We start from the raw sequence: 22,670 nt of genomic DNA on the forward strand, positions 1-22,670 counted from the left end.
TCCCTGAAGATACTCAAAAGACAGCTAGATGTGGTGCTTAGGGACATGGTTTAGTGGTGGACTTGGCAGTGCTGGGTAATGGTTGGATTTGATGATCTTGCAGGTCTTTCCAACTGAAATGATTCTATGTTTCTATGAAATTTTTTTCTACAAGAGAGGAAAGGAGGAAAGTACTGTATATTTACTGTTTCTGTAAATAAAGTCCATCTAATGTGAATGTTTTATTCTTAGCGCTTTTTTTTATTTTGTTGTCTTTATTTTTTTTTTACTTCAAGATTTCCTCTAATTTCTGTTGTTGTTCCTCTAGTCTAGGTAACAACCATCTTGCTTACTAAAAATAAGTACTAAGAAGCACTACTACATAAAATAAAGTCTTTCCTAAGTGTAAACATTTAATTTTTATGTCTCCTGTTTCGATGCTGAATAGAAAATAGTTTTAGTTGCTAAACATTGACTGAAAAGTAGCAGTAGATTTGGAAAAGTTGATACTGTGTTGCAGAGCAATGATGAAAATAGTTGTAAGCATCTGCTCCATACTTCTTGCAGGGCATTTGTTCAACAATTTAAGGAAAAGCATAACAGGTTCCTTAAAGAAGAATGAGGAAAGAGTTAACTAAACTATAGTTAAGTGCTTCAGTAATGCTGTCATTAGACACCAGCTTCATTTAAGTAATGAATGTCATACAGTGGCATAAAGCACTGGCGATCACAGCCCATACCTCTTCCCTGCCAAGTCCTGCCCACCTTACCTGGTGTATGATACCCCCCAGCCCACTTCCACTTAAAATACTGAAGTAGAGAATTGATTTTTTGAAAGATAGTTTGGCAATTAAAGAGAAAGCAAAACCGAGAATGTACCAATCGCCGACCCAGTGTGAGGATTTTTACAATTGGATATCTGCTTATTGAGCTGATAGAAAGGAATTTGAGGACTTGTTGCACAGAAAGTTTGCAGTAACTTAAATACACAGGTATCTTTATTGTCAGGTATTCAAATCTGCCGTTCTCCTGGAAGTCCATAGGTATGGTCATCCCTTTGCAAAACTAAGGCCATACCGATGAAGGGTGGATCCTGCACACTTTGTGTTGATGATTTGTTAGTTATGGCATATGTGTTCTTTGACTTGGTGGTACAGTGTAATTTGGCACTGAATTTTTAGATGGCGTATTATTTCTGGCTTTGAATACAACTTCTACATGTTCTTTTCCCTTTCCTCACGCTCCTTTCAGGCTGGAGAGATACTGTTTGTTTTATTGCTGTGAACTGTTTTGTTTAGCATGTAAGAGTAGATTATATAAATGTTATAATAACTTGATTTATAAGTTCAGAGCTTTCTGTCGAAACAACATCTTCATAGGAATATTCCCAATGTAATTTGTTATATCTTTCTTTAATCTTAATTTTGTTGCATTAAAACAAACAAACAAGAAATTTAAGTCTCTTATGTCCTGGAAGAATTGACAAACCCTATCCAAAAGGTTTTCTTTGTAAATACCTTAGTTGGTGTATACCTTTGTTAAATGCCTTATAAATCAAAACATCAAGGTAAATCGGTAAGTTTAAGATGGAATATATGCTGCGTAGCAACATACTCCTCTTTTTAAATTAAACTCCAAAAGAACAAATCCATTTCTAAAATACAGTTTACATTTGAAAAATGAGGAATAAAGGATTATTTTTTTTCTGGACATTTATCTGATTTATAAAAGCAACAATTCTTAATTTCAGGTATTTTATGTCAAGTATTTTGCAGGTGATAGAAAATTGAACAGTTAAAGGCAGGCATACCAGTGAAATAGTTGTTTAATTTTTTTTTAAAGTCCTCTCCTTTTACATACTGTTAAAATGACTGAATTGCTATGCGCAAGGGAAAATGGATAAGAGATGTTTATAACAAATAACCTAGTAAATGTTAAAAACACCATAAGTGTGCAGTAAATAGAAACTGAAACAAGTTTTTGTTTAATTCTGGTATCAGTTATCTTCTCTGAAATTTTTGAACTGCGAGTTTCTTTTGATTAATTAAAAATTAAAAAAAAAAAAAGAAAAATCTTCAGTTGCCTAATGTAAAAAATTATTGAGCACAGATTGGGGGTGAGGAACTTCTTCCACAGTTCGAGATGGCCATAGAAACCTCAACTCCAATGAAGAAATCTTGACAGAAGTGCAGCTTTCTGATCTTCAGTAGGAGTGTGTTAAGGGATAGTTAAAATAAGGGAGTCAATGTAGCCTGGGCTGCTGCTTTTGCAGTGAAGAAACATGCCAGTATCTGTTCCTGAAGGGTTTTTTTCTTACAGCAACACCCTTTCCTGTGTACCTTATGAAGTATAGCAGTGAGGCAGGCTGTGCAGCTGAAGTTTTTTGCAGAGAAAAATAGATTTTTCACAAGAAGAGCGGCATGGGGATGATTTCAGTCTCTTTATTCACTGACACCTTAAATGAGGAAATAGTGTTGCACATTAATGAATCAGAATTCGCTCTTAAAACTTTCTAAATGTGTAGTGTTGCAGTTAGTGAAAGGTGGTGCTTGAGGGTGTTTGTTTATGGGTGTGGTCAGTTCTTGTTTATTTTTTGTTGAGTTTTTTTTTGTTTGGTTTTTTGTTACATGAAGGGGTAGACTAAACCATGAAGTCTCATCAAGTTTGCTGCTCTGCACTGTTCTTCATATTAGCCAAATATTTCTTCTATTTGCCTCTTAAAGTGGGAAAACTAATTTCCTTCTGGAGTGTGAAAATAATTTGCAGCTTATTTCTTTGCAGCAAATCTTATTAACGCTTAATGTCTTGAATTTTACATTTGTGTAGAAGGAGTGTAGGCGCTACACCTCCCAAACCCTGGCAGCAGAGCAGTATGTACACCTTGTCCCACAAGGACAGTTCAGTTGTCCAGGTGGAACAAAAATGTTCTCGAAGCCTGACAAGCTCTGCTTTTGGCTCTTTGCTTCTCTCATCACCTCTTTTTGGTGTCTGTCGTTCTTCTGAGTAGTGTTGTTATTAGCAGAAGAATATAGCTGCATTTTGAGTGAGCTTTTCTCTTTGAATGCCTGTCATCTGTGAAACTCCCTTCACTTGATCAGTGAAATATTCTGCAGCTGACTAAAATGTAATGGAAACCTGTTTCAGGCAAATGCTGAACATTTTTACAAAACATACTTTGACATATACAAAATATTGGGAAATAATTAGAGGTTAGGTGTGCTTATCCTGCCATTGCCTGTGCCAAGTGCATTTCAAATAAACTTTTTTCCTTTACACTTCATTGTAGTCATTGTCATGTGTTCAAATGGTCTCTGGCCGAAAAACTACTTTTAACGGGTAATGTGGAGCTTCTACCATCTCTTTGAATTCTGATCCCTGGCTGAAGATCTGTAGATGGTGCAGTGATAGTTAACTACCAGATGCTTTGTTGATTTTGGTGCAAATTACAGATGCTCATCACCTTGTCTGCCCTGTATGCAAACAAGCCTTACCTGTCTGTCCTGTTCCCCAGGAATTTCATCAACTGCTGTCTGTGTCCAAATTTAGGAATTAAAAATTTCATTGTTGTAAGAATGTATAAAATTATAAAACCTACTCTAGTACCAGAACTACTGTCTCATCTAGTAGTAAACACTCTGCTCCTAAAAAAAAAAAAAAAAGGAAATTGTAATTGTTTTCAGTAAACAGGTAATTGGACTATTTTTTTCCTTAACTTTTAATAGTAAAAGTTCCTACAGATAGGAAGTTCTGATATACTTTTACGAATGTGTTCAGTATTTCACAAATATACTTTCCATGCCTTGTTATTCTTCATTTGTGTGTATTTAATAATACCATCAAAGTGCATGTTGCAAAACATAGCATCAGATTGATTATTTATTTTTAGAAGATGGTTGTATGTCAGAAGAACATGATACTAGAGCAGTTGTAATTGTCCAGTTTACAAACACTTCAGAAAATCACTGTAAGTTTCTGTGTGGCTCTACTGTTAGGAAATGCAAGAATAATCATAAATTAATGTATGCCTGAGGCCTTACATTTAGTCTGTTATATACAGACTGAAGTCTGTTACAGAAACAAAACTTCTAAATGTCAGCAAAGCCATTACTGTAAAAACCTTGTTTTTCTTTATTAAGATGCAACATATCTTCCATTTCCATGCTTTTTCTTTATTTAGTATGCCGGGTCCAAAATAGAGATTACATAGGTCTGTTGGTGACCTAAAGAACTGCTTATGTTTGTTATTAGGGAGCTGTACATAGGAGCTTTGTAGATCAGCAGGATCCTCCGTGGTGAGGTAGGTAAGCCACTGGAATGGTGAGGGTTAGCTCAACCAGGAAGCTGGACCCTCTTTTTTGAACCTGCTGCTGAACACCATGAGACTTCAGGCACTCTGACTTGAAGGTGTCACTTTCTTCTTCTCCTCCCTGTTCTGTCTTCACATTTGTTCCTTTTTCTCTCCGCTCTGACGCTTACTCAATATTTCTCTGTGCCATTTCAGTACATTATTATTAAATGTTCTTTGTCTCTTTTAAAATCTGCCCATTTCGTTTGTCAAACTCATCTGGGTATCAGCAAATAGTTGATAAATGACTTCAATGGAAAAGGGGAAAATATATGATGGAAGTTGAAAATGAGACTTGAATTTTTTAAACTGGTATTTTAACCAAATTATTTTTGCCTTCTTTAATCATTACAGTGGAGGAGTTCCTCTTCCTTTCCTACCAGTGCTCTGTCCTCCTTCTCCCTTCTTCACCCTCTCTTGACCAGGTCTTGAAAATCAATGCATGCTATTTAATAGTTTAGCATTGGAGGCTCAGACCTGTCAGATTTGGACCGCAAATGATTCGTGCGGGCGTACTGAGAAAAACAAATCTCACCAATACAAAGCTCACTCATTTCTCCAATCCTTTTGTGAGTGCAGAGAAGATGATTTCTGCCTCCCATTCATGTATTATTCCCCCCCACTGCCCCTCAAATGTAGTCCAAGAGCAGGAGCTGACATACCCACTTGCAGCTGCCAAAAATGGGAAGCCTCCTCCTCCCTACTGCTGGCCATGTGCTTTTGCTATTGACTTTGTGCTGGCTCCAGAGCTTTTAAAAGCTCTTCTTGACCCACTTGACCTTGTTTAAATGGACCTCCCCCCGCTCCCCCCCCCCCCCAAAAAAACCAAAAAAACCAAACAAACAAAACAAAACTAAACCCCCACCAAAACCTGAAAAAAAAAAAAGCCTGAACGGATTTCTTCTGTCTTAGTAAGTAAAAGCAGCTCAGAATCTGTTTGAGAAGCAGCAGGAGGCCACAGAAGGGAGTGAGGGCTGCGTAGTTGGGAAGGGAGGATGAGGAAACACTTGGCAGGGAGGAAAAGGGGTAGCAAGTTCTGCAGCTTTGGCAGCAGCAAGGACAAATTGGTTGTATTAAGTTGGTTCAGTAGCCTGTGGTGACAACTTACTTGCTTTTGAAAAATTAACTCGGACTTACATAGAAATATATTATTCAGAAGCAATGGTATGTCAGTTCTGTAGCTTCTTACATGGGTAGAGTTGAGAAGCCAGACTTAAATTCCTTTAATGATTTTGAACATTAAATTGCACATAAGAACTTGAACTGTGTGCAAGAAAATATTTGACAACTTCTAAAAAAGCTCTGAAAATGTTACGTGAGTGATGGGCCATCTGTAGGTGTTTTGGGGGTTTTTTTAGACATACCTATATAAACCCTTATAAGGATCAAAATATATGATCTAGACTTTCCTGATGCATTCATAGATGTGCTTTTTTCAGGGATTGTTTAATTTTCTGATTTGTTCTATCCAAGAAAATAATAATGTTATTTAGCTTCTTTCGGTTTTCAGACTTGATGTCAATCTTTTCCAAGCCTGGAAATCATCATCTTGCACTGGCAACTATTGATTTGATAAATGTAGTCTATAAAACATCAGGCGTGAGAAAACTTGCAAAGCTGGTGTATCTGTATTTTCATCTGAACCTTCTGGAGGCACTAAGGGTCACATTTCAGCTTCAACAGTAGAAGCGAGAGGTTAAACTTCTATGTATGTACTTAATGTAAAAAAAAAAAAGCATCACATCACTGGTGCACTTCCTTTGATATCATCTTCCATTTGTGACTATTTCATGAGACCATGTGAGCATGGCTGTCGTCTGCAGTCCATCCTTGTGCTTCTTCAACATCCACTGCATTAGAGACTTTTGGAGAGTCTTTTTAATACCCGTTCCTGTGTCTGTTGTCCATACCTGTCTGAATTTGCTGCTACCATCTGCCTCAACAGTCTGCTGTCCACTACCTCCTGTTTAGAAAAGATCTTTTGACTGAAACTAATCAGGGGTTTAATTTTAGGGTTCTGCTTATCCATCATTGTGGATTTTGCAAATACTGATCAAGTTCTCTGCTGGAGTCCCAGCTTTTTTAGGTTCTCATGTGGCTGCTGCTCTGCCCCTTAATCATTTTAGTTGTACTTATGTGGACTTCCTGGGCGGTACTCAAGATGTGGTGGAAATTGCATTGAATTTTCTACTCTGTTGCACCTTGGGGTTAAAATAGAATAAACTTAATCTGTAGTTCTCTGCTGGCATGGGATATAATGCTGAAGATACTAGACACCCACCCCTTGCCTTTAGTAAGCACTGACAGAACGGCTTCCAAATCATAAAGATCCTGAAGACCCAGTTTCAGGCTAAAATTAATAGTGCAAAGAAATATTTATCCTTTGATTGAAATGCTTAATACTATTTTATCTGTGTTGTTTTTCCTAATGCTAGCTACTGTACCAGTATGCATAGGGGTTTGAGTGATTGTAGGTACCTCTGACCTGTGAAATACTGCTGCATGGAAAAAAAATCAATTTTTAATGTGGAGGGTGTAATACCTTGGTTTTGTGCAAAAATGCATGTATTTTTATACTCCTTGTTGAAACAGATTGTTTTCTTATTTTTCTCACTAGCTACTGTGAAGTGTACTTAATATGTTACATATTAAGAGCACAGATTGCAAATATATAAAAAGATATTTGCTTCCTGAAGCTCATGTGCAAAGGTGTTTTAATTACCGAATTCTCTTGTAAGAGATTATGTTTTCAGGCCAGGAACAACTCAGTATTTAAAAAACTGCATGTTTAAGTAGCTCCCCCAAGTTAATATTTCTGTATGTTCTAATAGGGGCTGAAGGAAGATTGGATTGATAGCTCTGTGTATATTGTTGGCTTATGGAGGTGTCTTGTTTGTGTAACACCAACTTAATTTATTACCACCTGCTGTTTCTGCAAATGGTCAGATTGTTGTACACAAACAGCGTTTTTCATCATTATGATATGGTGAGGAATTGATGTATTGTTTCCAGGGAAATAACTGAATAGAACAAAAATGAATATAAAGTAACAGTTTCATCTTTTTGAGTCTTCTTAATGCCTGTCCATGATCAAATACATTATAAAAGATGCAGTACATTGTGTGGAGGTAGTGAAACCTGCTTACTTGATTTCTTCAGGTTTGCCCTAGTTTCTTGACTGTGAAGCTGTTACACCAATCATCCTTCATCGCCTTTGGTACCCTCCTGTGATGAGGGACAGCATACGCTGGTGCTTCTGGACCTGAGCAAGTGCTGATAATCTGTCATGTTTGTGCTCCTTAGCCAGCTGATGGGCTGTCAAGGAATGCGCAAAGATGAATTTACTACTGATTGGTTTTTTTTTTCCAAAATGTGCAGCAATTGAATTACCTGGTATTTCTTGACCCCTTTCCAAGTTGTTTGAAATTAGATAACTGTCAGTAACCAACAAATACCCGGATTTGTTCAGGTGGGATGAGATGAGCTAAACGAAACAACACAGTTGCTTTAATGGAACAGGCTGAAGCTCATTGTGGCTCAGGCTGTTGTGTTTATTGCCCACACATTGCAAAGCACGATGTAGTTTTGACCCAGGATGCTCCTTGTCCTGGGAAGATGCAGGGGAGAGGAAAACAGTGCCACATGTACCGTGATAGAGTGTTCTTGAGATGTTCCTGCATGATTTTTTCCACAATTTGAAATGACAAAACTGATGAAGCTTAATGGTAACAAAACTTGTCATGCTGTAGGGGACTGAGCCCTGCTCTTGCGAGTTCCAATGAATTTTTCTACTACAGACCAATATGTTACCCTTTGAAGTATTAAGTTTCTCTTTCAGAGACCTTTGTTGAAGGAAGCCCTAATGTCAGCATATTTAAACGGGCTAATAACTAGTTTAGGAATGGCTTTTATTTTCCTTGTTTAAAAACTTTAGGAAGTAGCTGAGTTGGAAATAGAATGGTCTAATTGCAGCTGTTACAGTCTTCAACTTGGAAGTCTTAACCTTTTGATATCTTGAATCTTATGTGAAACTAAGTCTCTGTCTGATCTGGCATACATACTGGAGGTGGTTATAGAAAAAAAACCTAAAGCAGTTTTTCTAAAATCATTTGTTTGCTAAGCAGTTGTCTGTTCTGTCCCCTTTTACTGCACATTGAGGAAACCCCCATTCTGAACCCACTTGCTATCTTAAGTTACCTTGATCAAGTGACAGCTCTTCCTTAAAATTATGAATTCCTTATTTCCCAATAAAATGCAAATGTTGAACCTCAGGACCTTTACTATATTAAACATGCTTTAATTAATCTAAACTCGAGGAGAGTTCAGTAGTCCCGTGTTCGTAGGTTGGAGGTAAAAGACTGTAAAATGCCTTCTTCAGTGGGGTCCAAAGGTTTCTTGGATGATACAGGTGTTCGGAGCTTTTCAGTGTTGGTGGTTCTATTCAAAGACTTAATGGAGCATTCACTGGAAAAATCTGCAAGTATCATCAGTAGCATAAACCTTGTTGGTACTGAAAAGAACAACGATGGCGAATGCCCCTCCCAGTACACGTGCAGTGCACAGTACAGAAGTCCCTAGTTTGTAGAGAGAGTGTGGGTACAAGGGACTGTGTCCATGGAGAATTCCAGCTGCAATGAGATAGTGTTCTGGGTTTAGAGTCAGCCCTACACGGTATGTCAAGAGGATCCACCTGGAGTGAAAGCACTGGTGGAGAATCCATAAATGTTACTCTGCCTCAAAGCAGTATGGAATCATTGGTATTGATTCCAGGAGTCTGGAGGGGCCCTGATGTACTGCTTCAGGTGGACTAAGTGTGTTAATCATTTTTAAGGCGGGGTGGTGGTGATGGAGAATATGTTGGCATTCTCTTGTTGTTTAAGTGGAGTTTTTTGGGCCTTTGTTGTTTTTAAAGTAAAATCTTGAAATGGGCCATACAGTGTATATATATCTGCTCCTAGCTTGACTTAACCAGAGTACAGAGACTTACTAGTCATGTTAGCAGAGGCTTCAATTCGTGCCAGTTTCATGATAAGGTCAGTACGTGAATCCTGGAGGCCACCAACTGATTTCTTACTAGGCATTATGCCTTCGACTTGACTGTTAAATCAAATGCCACATTTGAGGAAGTATTACGTCTCTTCTTTGAGTGATTAAGCTAGTTCTGCTTACTTGGCTGTCTTTGGGTGCAGTGGATGGGGACTGGAGGAGAGATGGAGAAGGAGAAGCAAATGTCTAGTTAAAGACTGATGTGGCTGGTGTTTAGGTCCTCAAACATAGCATACAGTCTTGAGAAGCCAAGAGCTTTGATTCCTAAGAGGATCCGAGGGACTATCACAATTTATTCTGCTGTTCAAGATCTTATGTGAGGATGCAAGGAGACACCTGGTACGTGCCCAGTTCCAAGAACTGCAACTGTGAGAATCACTCATCTTGTGTGTGTGTGGAGATAGAGAAGTTAATCTCAAAAAAGCTTGTAATTAGGAGAATTATGATCAGCCTACACAACTTCATTTAATCACTTGAATAAAACCCACTTTATTCTTAATTTCTACCTATGTACCAGAGACTGTAATTACTGGCTTTGGAAAACACTTGAGCTGGAATAGACTTAAGTAAAACTTTTTACAGGTCATTGAATTTTATGTAATAGGCCATTGTCATGCTGGTGACATGCTCCATTCCTCTTGAGTGCTTAAGTGCCCTCTATCTGATGTGTGCTTCTGGTTAAAACTGTGTTAAGGTGGGTTAAAAATTTAAAGCCTATACAGCTGAATGTTTTGAAATGTAGAACTGGGATGGTATAGTTCAGTAATGTCAAACTAGGAAAGGCAGGCTTAAAGTCAAATGGTAGCCAAAGCCAAGTGTGTTACGCTGTGATAGTGCATAGCCAGAATACCCTACTACTTTCCTCCGCTGCCTCTAGTTTCAGGCACTTTCAGTTTTTCATTTCTGAGAACCACACTTGCATTATCACTAACTCTGTAATTAGTTTTTACTAGTCTAGAAAGACAGTGAACTCTCACTGCTTTGGTTTATTTCTAAAGCTGTTTAGAAGAAGAGCTTGTGCTACGTAGGGCCTCCACAGACCAGTATTTCAGCAAGTAGTATTAGAAAAGATTGCTTGAAATCATATGGCTTCGTTCTCTTGTTTTGATGTTCATAGGAAGGGCTGCTGCCAGCCAGTAGTGCAGCTTCAAAATAGGTAGAATCGTGTTTTAACCTTTATTTTAAAAATCCAGAATTCTTCCTTCCTCATTTCTGTGGTGCCCTTTTTAAGAAAACTGCACCTCTGTAATTCTTTACAACTTGCTAGAGAAATTCAAAATATCAACAACAGAAGATGTAAGGGGAGATTAGCGTCTACTTGGATTTCAGTGGTGCCGAAGGACCACAGTGAAGGTTCAGAGTGCTGTTGAGAAATTGGGCAAGTATCTAGCTGGGTATCTTGTTCTAATTAAGACATATACAGACACTGGTTTTCTTGTATTCCCAACACAACTGATGTTTCCTCATTATTAATTTTTTTATATTAAAAATAGAAATTGGTGCCAACTCCAAAGGGAATTGCTGATAGTGCAGATTATGCAATGTTACAATAAAATTGGGTTAAACCAAATTGTTTAAGGTATGTCAGGACTTAATCCTGTGGGTTTCTACCGAGAAGGATGGGTACTGTTTTGAATGCCGATGGACAGTGGAAGACATCTTGGTAATTTGAGTTGCTGCAAATAGTTCAGCTGATTGTCAGTACCCTGAAACTTTTTTCTTTTCATCTCAAGGTGCAGTGCTACCCAAGTAACAGTCTACTGCTGCTGTAGCGCTACTAAGCTCTTACGATCTATAAGCTGCTAAGATCTTATGATTAAAAAAATATAAATATTTATATGATGTATATCAGGAGATGGCATATCAAAAGTCAGCAATGTGCTGACTCTTAGCACAGACTCCTGAAAATACAAGTGACTTACAGTCCTTAAGACAGCTGGCATCAATAGCAGCTGTTACATGGAATATGTCCTTGTTTCAGTTAGTTTAGGTGATACATGTATGTATTAATAGATTTTTTTTTTTCAGAGATATGCTTGCCTTGTGTTTAAGAGGCCCAAAGTTGTCAGATTGCTTTGGTTCTTAAGCGTCTTGTAGCTCTGAATTCCTCCTTCCTGTTCCCCTGAATATTTAACCTGCTAAAACACTGATATAATTGAAATAGTTTTTTTCCACATTGGCAACTTGCGTTGCTAAACTTGTTTTGACTTTGGTCTGTATTATCTTTCATGTTGATTTACTGCTGTATTTCTAAAATACCAAAGACAGAAATCTGTACATTTCTGCTTTAAACTGTATTGAGACATAGAGTTAGTAACTCTTGGGTAGTGTTTTTGGGAATGGGTGGGGTGGGTGGGGAAGTGTTTGGAGGAGTTGCCTGTACCAGGCCATTCTTCCATTTCATTTCAATATAGTGAAATACTCGGTGTGTCAATTCGGACTAAAATAGATATTTAGAGCTCAATTTTCAGATTGATTTAATGTGGCTGGCCGGGCTGCTTTATACTTTGACCTGTGAGAGCCTTCATAAATGTTTCTGACTGCAAACAATGTAATGTACTTAAAAATACATACGTATCTGGAGGAGTGAGGAGACAGCAGTGGCCAGGAGAGGATCAGAGAAGAGGCAGCAAGAGAAATAAAAGCGTTCTTGGATGTAGTCATAGCAAATACTACCAAGAGGAGTGAATATAGCTGAAGCTTGTCTAAAGTGGAATAAAGGATTACTGCTTTTTTCTTTTGCTTTTGAACCATCAGCATTAGCTGAAAGAAAGAGAACAAGAAAAATAAACTCAGTAGGAAACAAACAGGCACTTTCCAGTGTGATGTATAGAAATAGCTGAAATTACTGACTCTTTCTGAAGGCAGAAGGGATGATAATAGGAAAAAATACCCTTTCTTTTCTCTTTCTGTGCTTATCCCTTATTTGAAATCACAAACCTAATGCTTTTCTTAAAGTTTCATCCTTAAGTGTGGAACAAGATGTTAACATTGGGTAAATAATAAAAAAAAAACAAACATGTTGCACACCTAGTAGCATGCTTGCTGCTTCTTTCCTGTGGCATGTATGTGTTTTGGGGGTGCTGCTTTGACCAGGTTACTTTTTCTGCTTTTCCACTCTGTCTGGTCTTCTGGGAAAGGGACTATTGTCATAGGCACTCCAAGCGTGCGACCATGCCACATGACTGACAATCAGCATGTAGTTGAATACACTATGACTGTTTTCTTAGAAGAAACGTGTCTTTTAAGTTCTTCTGAGAAGGATTTTAGCGAGTCATGCGCTTCATGTCCAGCAGCAAACATAAAAAACAGATCTTATGATTAAAAAAATTAAATAAATGATATCTATCAGGAGATGGCATATCAAAAGTCAGCAATGTGCCGACTCTTAACACAGACTCCTGAAAATACAAGCTTTGTCATGGAGTACATAGTTAAAATTGTATTTAAAATCTTTACTTTCTGTGAGGTTGAGATAATTGAGTTAGTCTTTGCAAGGTGGGCTACAGCAGGATTCAATACAAGCTGTGAAAATGGATTGAGCTCAAAATTCATGAGGTGTGTACTGTCTGAAGTGAGATGTATTATGGATAATTCTAAGGAATTTAGAGTGTGAAAGAAATTCTTAAGTTAGTCTTAATCACAAAATCACAGATGTTGGAAAGTACCTGTGGAGATAGTTTGATCCAATGCCCCTGCTCAGAGCAGGGCCAGCTACAGGTGGTAGCTTCAGGGCTGTGTCCAGTCGTGATTTGAATGGATAGAGACTCCACAACCTCACTGGGCAACCTGTTGTAGTGTTCACCCACCTGTGTAGTGCAGAAGCTCTCATCACTTTATGTTCATTGCCTCGTGCTCTCACTGGGCATTCCTGGGAACAGTCTGGCTCCATCTTTACTGGATGATCCCCCTGAGCCTTCTCTTCTCCAGGCCAAATCATCCCAGCTCTCTTAGCTTTTTGTATGACAGATGCTCAAGTCCCTGAATTGTCTTTGTGATCCTTCATTGGACTGTCTCCATTTTATGTCCATGTCCCATATTGTGGAGCGCAGCACTCCCAATACCCCTCACCAGTGCTGAAGAAGGGGAAGGATCACCTCCCTCCTGTCCCAGCTGGCCATGGTCTGCCAAACACAGCCCAGGAGGCTGGTGGCTGCCTTTGCTGCAAGGGTCCGTTGCTGGCTCATGCTTGGCTTGTTATCCACCGAGACCTCCAGGTCCTTCTCTGTAAAGCTGCTTTCCAGCCAGTCGGTCTGGTAAAGCAGCATTATTTATTGAGGATGCAAGTAACCTGAAGGCTTTTATTTCTTTTAATAAACTTAATATGTTATAGTATTTTAAGTCTTGTAGAATTACTACACCAGGACCAGAGAAAGAAATGCACTCTGAATTTTTATTGTATTTTTTTATAGATTCTTACAGGTTTTATAGGTTTGAATTGAGATGGGCCAAGTTATTTTGCAGAAATGCTATTTGGAAGGGGCTTTAGCTCATAGGTGTTGATGCCTTCAAGCCCAAGATGGGGATCCAAATATGGAGGCTGAGCAGCATTGTGAAATTTCGTGGTATCTACAAAGGACAACATGAAGTCACAGTGTGAATAATTACAGCTTGGTTCCTTGTAAAATGAACTTGTTAATGCTGCGTTGTTGGCCATCTGCCAGTACTACTATGAGGAACAGTTTTGTTTATTTTTCTTTATTATTTTTTAATGTATTATCAAACTGCTAATGTTGAAGACATTATTGGCATTTAAATAATTTCCCTTACGAGACTACTTTGACTTTTCTATCCGTTTATTAATAGATTTTTAGTCAATTGATGTTAAATATTTTTTATGATTTTTGACTGTCTCATTAGTGGAAATGATTTAGTTTCTAAGTGTTGGGAGCTGGTAGTGAAATACGACTTTGAACTTTGTGCTCCTGGAACTTGTAATATCGACTTTGTGCCCAGTGTTGTTAGCAAATGTGCAGAATGTTCAGTGCTCTTCAGATGTGTCAGCAGGAGTCACATTGAGCAGCAAATGACTTCTGGAAGGATTCAGTTAGTTCTCACCATTGTGTGTTTTTTGAGAAAATAAACTTTTTTTTTATACTTCCCTATTATAACTGCTAAGTAATGAAAATTGCAGGTATTCAAAACAAATTGTACTGAAACAGAAAGAAGCACAAAAAAGATAAATGGTGCTTTCTTGTAATTGATTTGAGAAACGCAGTGTTGTTGGTTTTTTTTTGTTTTTCTGAAAAGCTTGATCTTCTAATCTTGTTTAACTGTCTCCCATACGCTTTCCTAAACCTCAGGTGCTCCACCACAGTAGAGGAGATCATCTCAATAACATGCATCATGGTGGTGTAACAACTGCAGCATCTCAGCAGACCCACTAAGTATCACCAGACCAGGATCATATTGCTTCAGTTCTCTCCCCAGCTTGGAATAAGTCTTCACAGTACTGAGAAATAGAGGTGCTTTTTCTAAAGCGCAAGCATTGGGAGAACAATAGTCCTTGCTCTTGGAAGCTCAAAGGGATAGCTGGTACATGACTTTGCATACAAACAAGTTTGACTACCCTTCATTTAAGACCATTAGTCTGGACGTGCTCCAGCTCTTTTTTCACCACAACATCCAATGAAATACAGCAGTCAAGTCTCCATACACAATGTAGAACTGTACAATGATTTGGATTGAGAGGGATCTGTAAAGGTCACTTGGTCCAACCTCCCTGCCATGGGCCGGGACATCTTTGCTAGATCAGGTTGCCCTGTCCAACCTTGAATACTTTCAGTGATGGAGCATTCACAGATGCAACCTGTCCCAGTGTCTCACCACCCTCATTGTACAAAATTTCTTATATCTAATCTTTATCTACATTCTTTTAGCCTTCTTTTCGTTGGCTCTAGCTTGTTTCTGCTCCATCATAGCATACCACTTGTCTATTTAATGCCAAGAGGAGTAAAGCTGCTCTTTGAAACTGAGATGTGTCATGGAAGGATTACAAACCAGTCTGATCTGAATTTAGAAGAGCCCTAACAAGCATCCTAGTTTTGTAATCTTAGCTTTCTTTGTATCATTAAACAACCAAGCATATCTTGTGAAATAGTTGTTTAACTATCCTTGCATCAAGAGCAGCTATGTTTTACAGAGTTTTAGCCTGGGGCAGTTTTACGGTCACATTACAAAGTCAAACCCAGGGGCTGGTTTTAATGGGAATGTTAATAGGTCCATAAGCAGGGATACAGCATTCTGTTCTGTACCTTGAGCAATCAAATTTATTGCCCTTTTGGTACCTTATAAAGTAAGCATTAGGATTTTTTTAAAGAAGTTGTAAGGAACCCAGTGATGTTCAGATTCTGAAGGAAAACTATTTTTCTAATTTTGCTTGGAAGGATGATTCACCTTTAAAAACCTCTATCCCATAAAACCTTGTGAAAACTGACAATACCTTGTACCAGTACAGTCAGTCTGACGCTTGATTCCACATTTCCCCCTCAATGTAATGAATGTGAAAAAAATTGTAATAATGTTTTGCCTGTCCATTGAAGTTATGCTGCCTGTGCATTTCTCTACGTAGAAACTGATGTCTTTCATTCCTTTTCTGTTTATTGCTCCCCAGGGATGTAGATTGTCCATATTGAGTCTGTGGTCATACATCTTCTAAATGCTCGTTTCGGTATTTTTTCCCAAATAAAACTTGATGAGTGCATATGTTCAGTGGATGAAATATGGCAAATTAATAGTAAAGCATGCTTTCTTTTAGTTCTCCTTTACTTTAAAAATTGCTCTCCTTCCTTTGGTTTGTAGGAAATTTTCCTGCTTTTTGCATACATGTGCTTGAAATACAGTTTAACATTTTTACTAGTGACTTTGAGGTAGGGTAGCTTCTTCTGAAGGAGGCAGAACATAATGCAGAAGTTAAGCAGCCCATGTCTGAGCCTGAAAACTGCCTTTTCATGCCTAGCAGTTGCACTGTTAAAGGGCTTCATCTGCATGAATTTGTCCTGATGAAACTCCCCACCCTGCAGACACCGAGTTTCATGATGGCTATTTTAATCTTAGAGGAGAGGAGCCCTGCAGTTAGGAGCACGTACGATCATGTCATCTTGGTGTTAGTCTGCCACAGGGGAGATACTTATACCTGCTTCAGCTTTCAAGTCAAGGTTTATATGAAAACAACTCACAACCTCCTTTGGGGAGGATAAGTCAGGAGCAGCGTTGCAGAGAGGTTCCTGGCATTTTCCGATCTGTATGTTGGTGTAGGGTGGATAGGAGTAAAGGTTTTAATGTGGCATAAGGTTGGGTTAATACATTTGTATTGATTGCCAAAACAGAGAATTATAAAGCAAGGTACAAAAGCTATAATGGTTTCTTGAGTTTTCAGATAAGAGGCAACAGGGATATGAAACTAAGCTAGCACTTGGCAGGTGGGGGAGTCCTTCAGGGATCAGAGGCTGGGGGAATGTCTGGGATAAGCCTCTCCTTGGCTTGCTCTCACCATCTTCCCTGAGGGCAGGACATTGGAGGCCTTTTGTCTGACACAATACTGCTCTAACTTTAAGTTCTTCAGAGTTCTGTTGGATGAATGCAATTCAACCATTTATTCAAGAGGTAAAGACATACTGTTTCCTCCCAACCTTGCGGGTCTGAATTAAGGTAGGCACTTCAGGTCGTTGTGTTAAACTTCAAGTCCTGTTTCAGCCACTAGCAAATGTTATCTGAAGATTTCAAATCTTCGTATTGCTGGTGCTGGGTTCCTGTTAGCTGAGCTCCTGGTGTGATTTGATGTTACTGGTGAATGGTGGCTTGCTGCTGCTGGAGGGGAGATAGTCTCCCCTCCTGCCCCCAACCACTGGCTGCTTCTGCTTCTCTTCCTGTGTGCTTATCTTAACATCTGTGGCACCTTGTGCATCTGTGGTGTAAAACTAAGCCAACCCTGAAAACCAAACTGTCTTTTCTTTTTTTCCAGTAGTTTCCTGAACCAGGTGTCAGGAAGGTCAGCAGAGCACCATGGCGGGTGGCACATTGATGGCTGAAGCTCTGTTGAGGGGCAGCCAGGTGTTATAGGAGCTTAGCTAGAAACATGGGTCCCTTCTGCCTCACAGTGAAGTAAACTAAGGCTCAGGCATTCAGTAGCAGTGCTGAGGCAGTTTCACTCCTCCAGCCCCCTTTTGCAGGCCAGCTTTACTACCAGAAAGGCATTTGGAGTACCATGCCAAAAAGATCAAGTTTATTTTATTTTTAACATCTCCAGATTTCCAAAACTGCCTCCCCACTGGCTGCTCGCTGTGAGGAGGAGGTACAGAAAGCTCTGTGCACTTGCCCAAGCCCTGGAGCAAAGCCCTGCAGTTCTTTGCTCTTTCCAGCCAGCAGACTGGGATGATGCTTGAGACTGTCAGGCGAGGCAGGAGGTATTGTTTGCTCTTTTTCTTTTCTACTGCATTTATTTCTTAGACACCATCTGCTTGTGGCTGACTAATTTGCAGCAGTAGCCAAGAGGCAATTTTTTCTTTTTTTTTCTTTGAGATGCAGACTTGTACCATGGTCCATGCGTTTTGCCACCAGACTTGGAAATTGCTTGGAAACCGGGCTAATTGATGATAAAACTTAGCCATTTATTTAGTAGCTGATGAGAAGAGAAACGGTGGTGTTCTTAGTGGTTCCTCGGGGAATAATGAATTTGGCTGTGGATGGTTTTGAGTCCCACTGGTTCCCAAAATAGCATGAAAGTGATGTGACATTGTCTTAGCATTAAACAGGAGAGCCTGGTGTTGGTGTGAGGCTTCCTAGTAGAGCCCCCCAGTTCAGTGACTGCTCTGTCAGGGTTTCCTTACGCTGATCTTTAGAGACTTGTTGCAAGACCAGACTTGATAGATTTTAGGGATAGGAACTCCTGTTGAAACTGGATGTCGCTATTTGGTCTTGAAAGTTTTGGTGGGGCCTGGGTTAAGTCACTGAGAAAGTAAAGGAAGGAGTCTTGCTAAAGATGATGCTTTCGTTAATGATTGTGGTGTTCAAATTCAGATCACTTGCTCCAAGGGGCTTGTAGTTTCTCTGGTAGTCATCTGGGTGGGTTTTATATGTTTGTAGCGGTATAGTTTGTTTAGGAGGGGACTCCAAAAAAGTCAACTAAGTGTCTTTAAAAATGAGTCTTTAATGTATTTCCAGTAGATGCTTTGTGTATGATTCAGTGTAAGATTCAGATATAACTAAACTTAATTTATTTTTTGTTTCCCTTTCCTAGAATATGACAGATACCTAGCATCCAGCAAAACCATGGCAGCAGCTTACCTTGATCCAAACTTGAATCATACACCAAGTTCAAGTGCAAAGACGCACCTCAGTACTGGGATGGAGCGTTCCCCGGGGGCCATGGAACGAGTCTTAAAGGTTTTTCACTACTTTGAAAATAGCAGTGAACCAACAACATGGGCCAGCATTATCCGTCATGGAGATGCAACTGATGTCCGAGTAAGTCTCTCTTCAGCATTTTTGTGCCATCTTTAGGTTAAGTGTTAACTGCATGCTCAAAAAATGGGAGGTAGAAGTCTGGAAGCAAACAAACACAGAAGTTTTGTGGTTTATTTTAAAAGCGTCTTTAACTGTTTTATATCACGAGTAACGAGAACAGAAAAATTTGATGTATGATTGTATTATCTTAAAGAAATGAGAACTCTCCCTGTTTTTGTAGAATTGAAATTTGAAATTCAGAACAGTGGTTATCAGTCTAGATACCAATATTGACATATGTCGATTGACCTTTACCACTTTTACTCCTCAAAAGTCTGTGTGACACCTCATGGCAGGATGGCAGGAATGAGACCTGGGATGAAGGTGACATTAAATGACATTTTTCATATTTAAGCGAAAATTAATAATTTTTTACATGTTTAAATGTAAGATGTGTGTATTTACGTGTTTAAAATATTTAAACGTAATGTGTACATGATTTTTAAAAAAAAAAAGTCTTGGTTGGAAATTCATTCTCCCAGAGTGCTGGGAAACTGAGCTGAAGAGTCCTTCCTCCTCTCAAGTCCCTCTGTTTTCTTCTCCTCTGGTAGTGTGACCTGCTGCTTGTATTTTTACAATGTTGTCCTTCAATTAGTCTATGCAAAAAAACCTCAAAGGTTGGGATATTTTAAAGAATAACTCTAAGTATCTGTAATCTTTGAGCTATGTAGAAATGTTATGTATGCATGAAAAAACAGTGTTTGTTCTAAAGCATACACTGTCTTTAATGCTGAGACCTTTGCTTACCATTTGCTACGCTTACTCTTTCAATTTTTGAGGTGTTGTGGTATTTAAATTGAAATAAATTTCAATTTAACGTGTCTAATGCTTTTAAAACTTGGTTTGCTTGGTTTTTCATTTTCCTCCAAAAGCAGAATCTTGCATGGTGGTAGGTGGTGTGTGGGGTTGTTTTCTTCTGTAAGGTTCTTACTGTAGAAGCAGGTTCCCATCTGCTCATTCCTTCCAATGTTTGTATTCTCCGTATAATAATTCAAATTCCAGTACAAGGCCTTATTCTAATCTGCTGAAGGGAGAGAGTTGTCAGAGTTAAGGAGACCTGTTGTCTCCTCCTGCCCACTGTTAAGTTTCCTTTGTGCAAAAGAAAATAAAGTAAAAAAAAACTTCAAATGTTTTGAATGTTTTCTCTTCTTTCCCTACGTTTTCATTTCTAGCATGGCTGCGTATGAAAAGCCATTCCTCAGTGAAGTAGACCTTGTGACTGTGATAGGATTTTCATTGGTGATCAAGAAAATCTGTCCTGCCAATTTAATAAGCTCATACCTGTGTTTGGGGATGACTTGGTGAGCGGACAGATTAGAGGTGCAACACTGGGAATTGTTATCCTCAATAGTATACACTTACTTTAAATGGAATGGGGGTTTTTGGGTGCCACGTGAAACCTCTTTGCTGCATCACTTATGTCCAATATAATTGGTTTGTTTCATAAAGTGCGTTACTTGGTATGAGGGAAGAAAAACTATGTCTCAGTATGTTTTTAACCTTGCACGCCTCTACTGTGGACGAATGTTTAGGGTTCTTTATGTGGTACTTGAAATTGAGGTTATCTTTCCAAAGTATGTAGAAACTTGAAAAACAGAAGCAGAGATTACATCTCTGGTTTCTCCAGTTCAGAAATACCTGTGGTTATGGGCTTTAAGGATCCAAAACTTTCAGTCCCTGTTAAGAAGTTCAGTGCTGAGTTCAATTTGCAGTTATGCATCCTTATTTTAAGCAAAAATGTGGCATCTTTTTTTGTAAAAGCAGGATCAAAACAATAGGCAAGTAGCAGTTTCTTGAAGCTTGCCTTAATTTTCAGTTTTCTTAGATGCACATTTAATTGGATGGTTGTTTCTAAATGTAGTGGGATTTTTGTATTGTTCTTTCCTGATGAGGAAGAATATGATGGGTAGCTGTTAAACTTTGTTGTTTTAACAAATGTGGTTATTTTTTTATTTTTTTTTTTATTTTGTTAAACTGGGGCAATGGCTGTTGAATGTGCAGGTACTCTGTAGTAAAGATCTACTGTCCTGACATTTATTTTAGAAACAGTAAACTGCTGTTGGAGTACAAGCCTACATTCCATTAGAATGACTGCTGTTTGACCAAGCTGAATAATTTAAGATTCCATTTCTTCTGAATTACAAACTGAGGAGACTAGTGTTGAGTTTGGCCTTTGGCTTGTTTCAGAAGAGCTCTGTAAGAATATTCAGAGGTGAATGTCTTTGAGACACCTCCACTATTAAAAGGAAAATTAAAAAAAAAAAAAGATTTTTCAAGACTACTCCCTGGTTAGCACAGCTTCTGGGGGGATAGCTGAGGAACCCTTCCAGCAGTCGAAAGAAGTCAGACTTGATCTGAAATCTCCAGAAAAGCCAATTAAAACGATTTCTGCTGGTAAAGCAGAGGAGATTTTGGAATGTACTGCTATCAAGGGAAAGTAAGGGTGGAGTTTTCTTTCCTGATTTGTGATTTCTAACATCTTCTGTTTCTAGCAGTCTTTGTCAATGGAAAACATGTGTTTGACAGTCAGAGAAGTGAGGAAAGGCCCTTTTCCCTTTTAAAAGAAAAAAAAAAATAGTTTATGACTTCCTAAAAGTAGAGTGGAAACAGTGCTTTAGCTGTATGCATCCTTATGATGAAGGGAAACCCTTTTCATTAAAAAAAACTCATGGTGTTAACCTGAGATGAACAGAACTTGGATGTCTGTAAGAGTCTCTTTAAGTGGCTGGAGTAAAGATGATTTCCTTGCTATTGGACTTGACGTATCCAACCAAGACAATAGCGTGGCTATATGTAGGCTTTGCCTTGAGGGGAACTTCTGGCTGTGGACCTCAGCTTGTTCTGGATGGATTTAGTCCCTCAAAGGCAGCTGTTTCCTCTGAGTGATGAGTCTGTATTCTGCAGTGGATTCAAGGGCAGCTTTTCAGGTCTTAGAAATGCTTTCATGAGTGTCAAAGAACTGGTGTGCTCTGTTTACCCTTTTTTCCTTGGTAATGTATGAAAGATATTACCAAAAGAACAAAAAAGGCTTTTATGAATGTGCAAACAGTGGTCTCCTGCTGCAAATGCATATATAGCTATGCATTTCCCAAAGAAAGGTTGTTTATCTTGGTATGGCTGCCTACGTGCATATTCACGGAGAGCGTTTTCCAGGCTTTGGGGTTGGAGAGGATGCAGGGCCTGCTCTGCCCTGTTCACAGCCTCAGGTGTGGCATGCAAGTAGGTGGGTGTTGCTGAGATGGAATTTCTTTGGTCTCAAGTGCGCCCTGAAAGTAAACACTGCTACCGCATCTTGATCAGCAGTTACAAGTAAATCACTTTTCTTGTTTCAGAAGATGCAATTGAGGCAGAATTGTAACCATATTTGATAGAGAAATGAGTGCACTACATTTAGCAGATTGAGGGTGTAGGGAAGAGTTGGGTTTTTTAGAAAACAGACATTTGGAAGCCTTGTGTGAGCCCTTATAGATGAGGTGCAGTTCTGCTCCGTGGTCTGTATTCCCACCCCAGGGGTGCCCAGCTTGCATCCTTTACACCTTCTTTTAAACTTCCAGCCCTTAAAGCTTATTCTTGGCTCTTGAATAGTAGTGAGAAGTAAAGATGGCATTATTTATGTGGAAATAACAACCAGAAATCTGAAGCAACTAGGTTATTGCCAGACATGCATCACACCTTGATTCTCATACAGATTCATTCTCTTAAAATTTTGTAAGACTTTCTAAAACAAGAATGGGATAGAGATAACATTAAAACTTCTAGCTGTCAGCTTTTTTCTTATTTCTGGAGCTAGGGAGAA

The 22,670-nt window shown here is 38.9% G+C and overlaps 1 protein-coding gene across 9 annotated transcripts in view; it reads left to right on the plus strand.

The window, feature by feature from the left end:
- The window catches only part of PTK2 (protein tyrosine kinase 2), a 223,860-nt gene that overhangs the window by 73,536 nt on the left and 127,654 nt on the right, over window positions 1–22,670 (plus strand). For 8 of the 9 annotated variants that reach the window (XM_055703764.1, XM_055703765.1, XM_027809156.2 and 5 more), the window contains one exon: window positions 18,609–18,835. In XM_055703764.1, the coding sequence (XP_055559739.1) occupies window positions 18,641–18,835 (195 nt within the window). In that variant the 5' untranslated portion in view covers window positions 18,609–18,640. Of the gene's footprint in view, window positions 1–18,606; window positions 18,836–22,670 lie in introns of those variants that run through there. The other variant, XM_055703766.1, reaches the window with a different exon arrangement.

Source organism: Falco cherrug, chromosome 3 (assembly GCF_023634085.1).
Source record: "Falco cherrug isolate bFalChe1 chromosome 3, bFalChe1.pri, whole genome shotgun sequence".
Lineage (NCBI taxonomy): Eukaryota > Metazoa > Chordata > Aves > Falconiformes > Falconidae > Falco > Falco cherrug.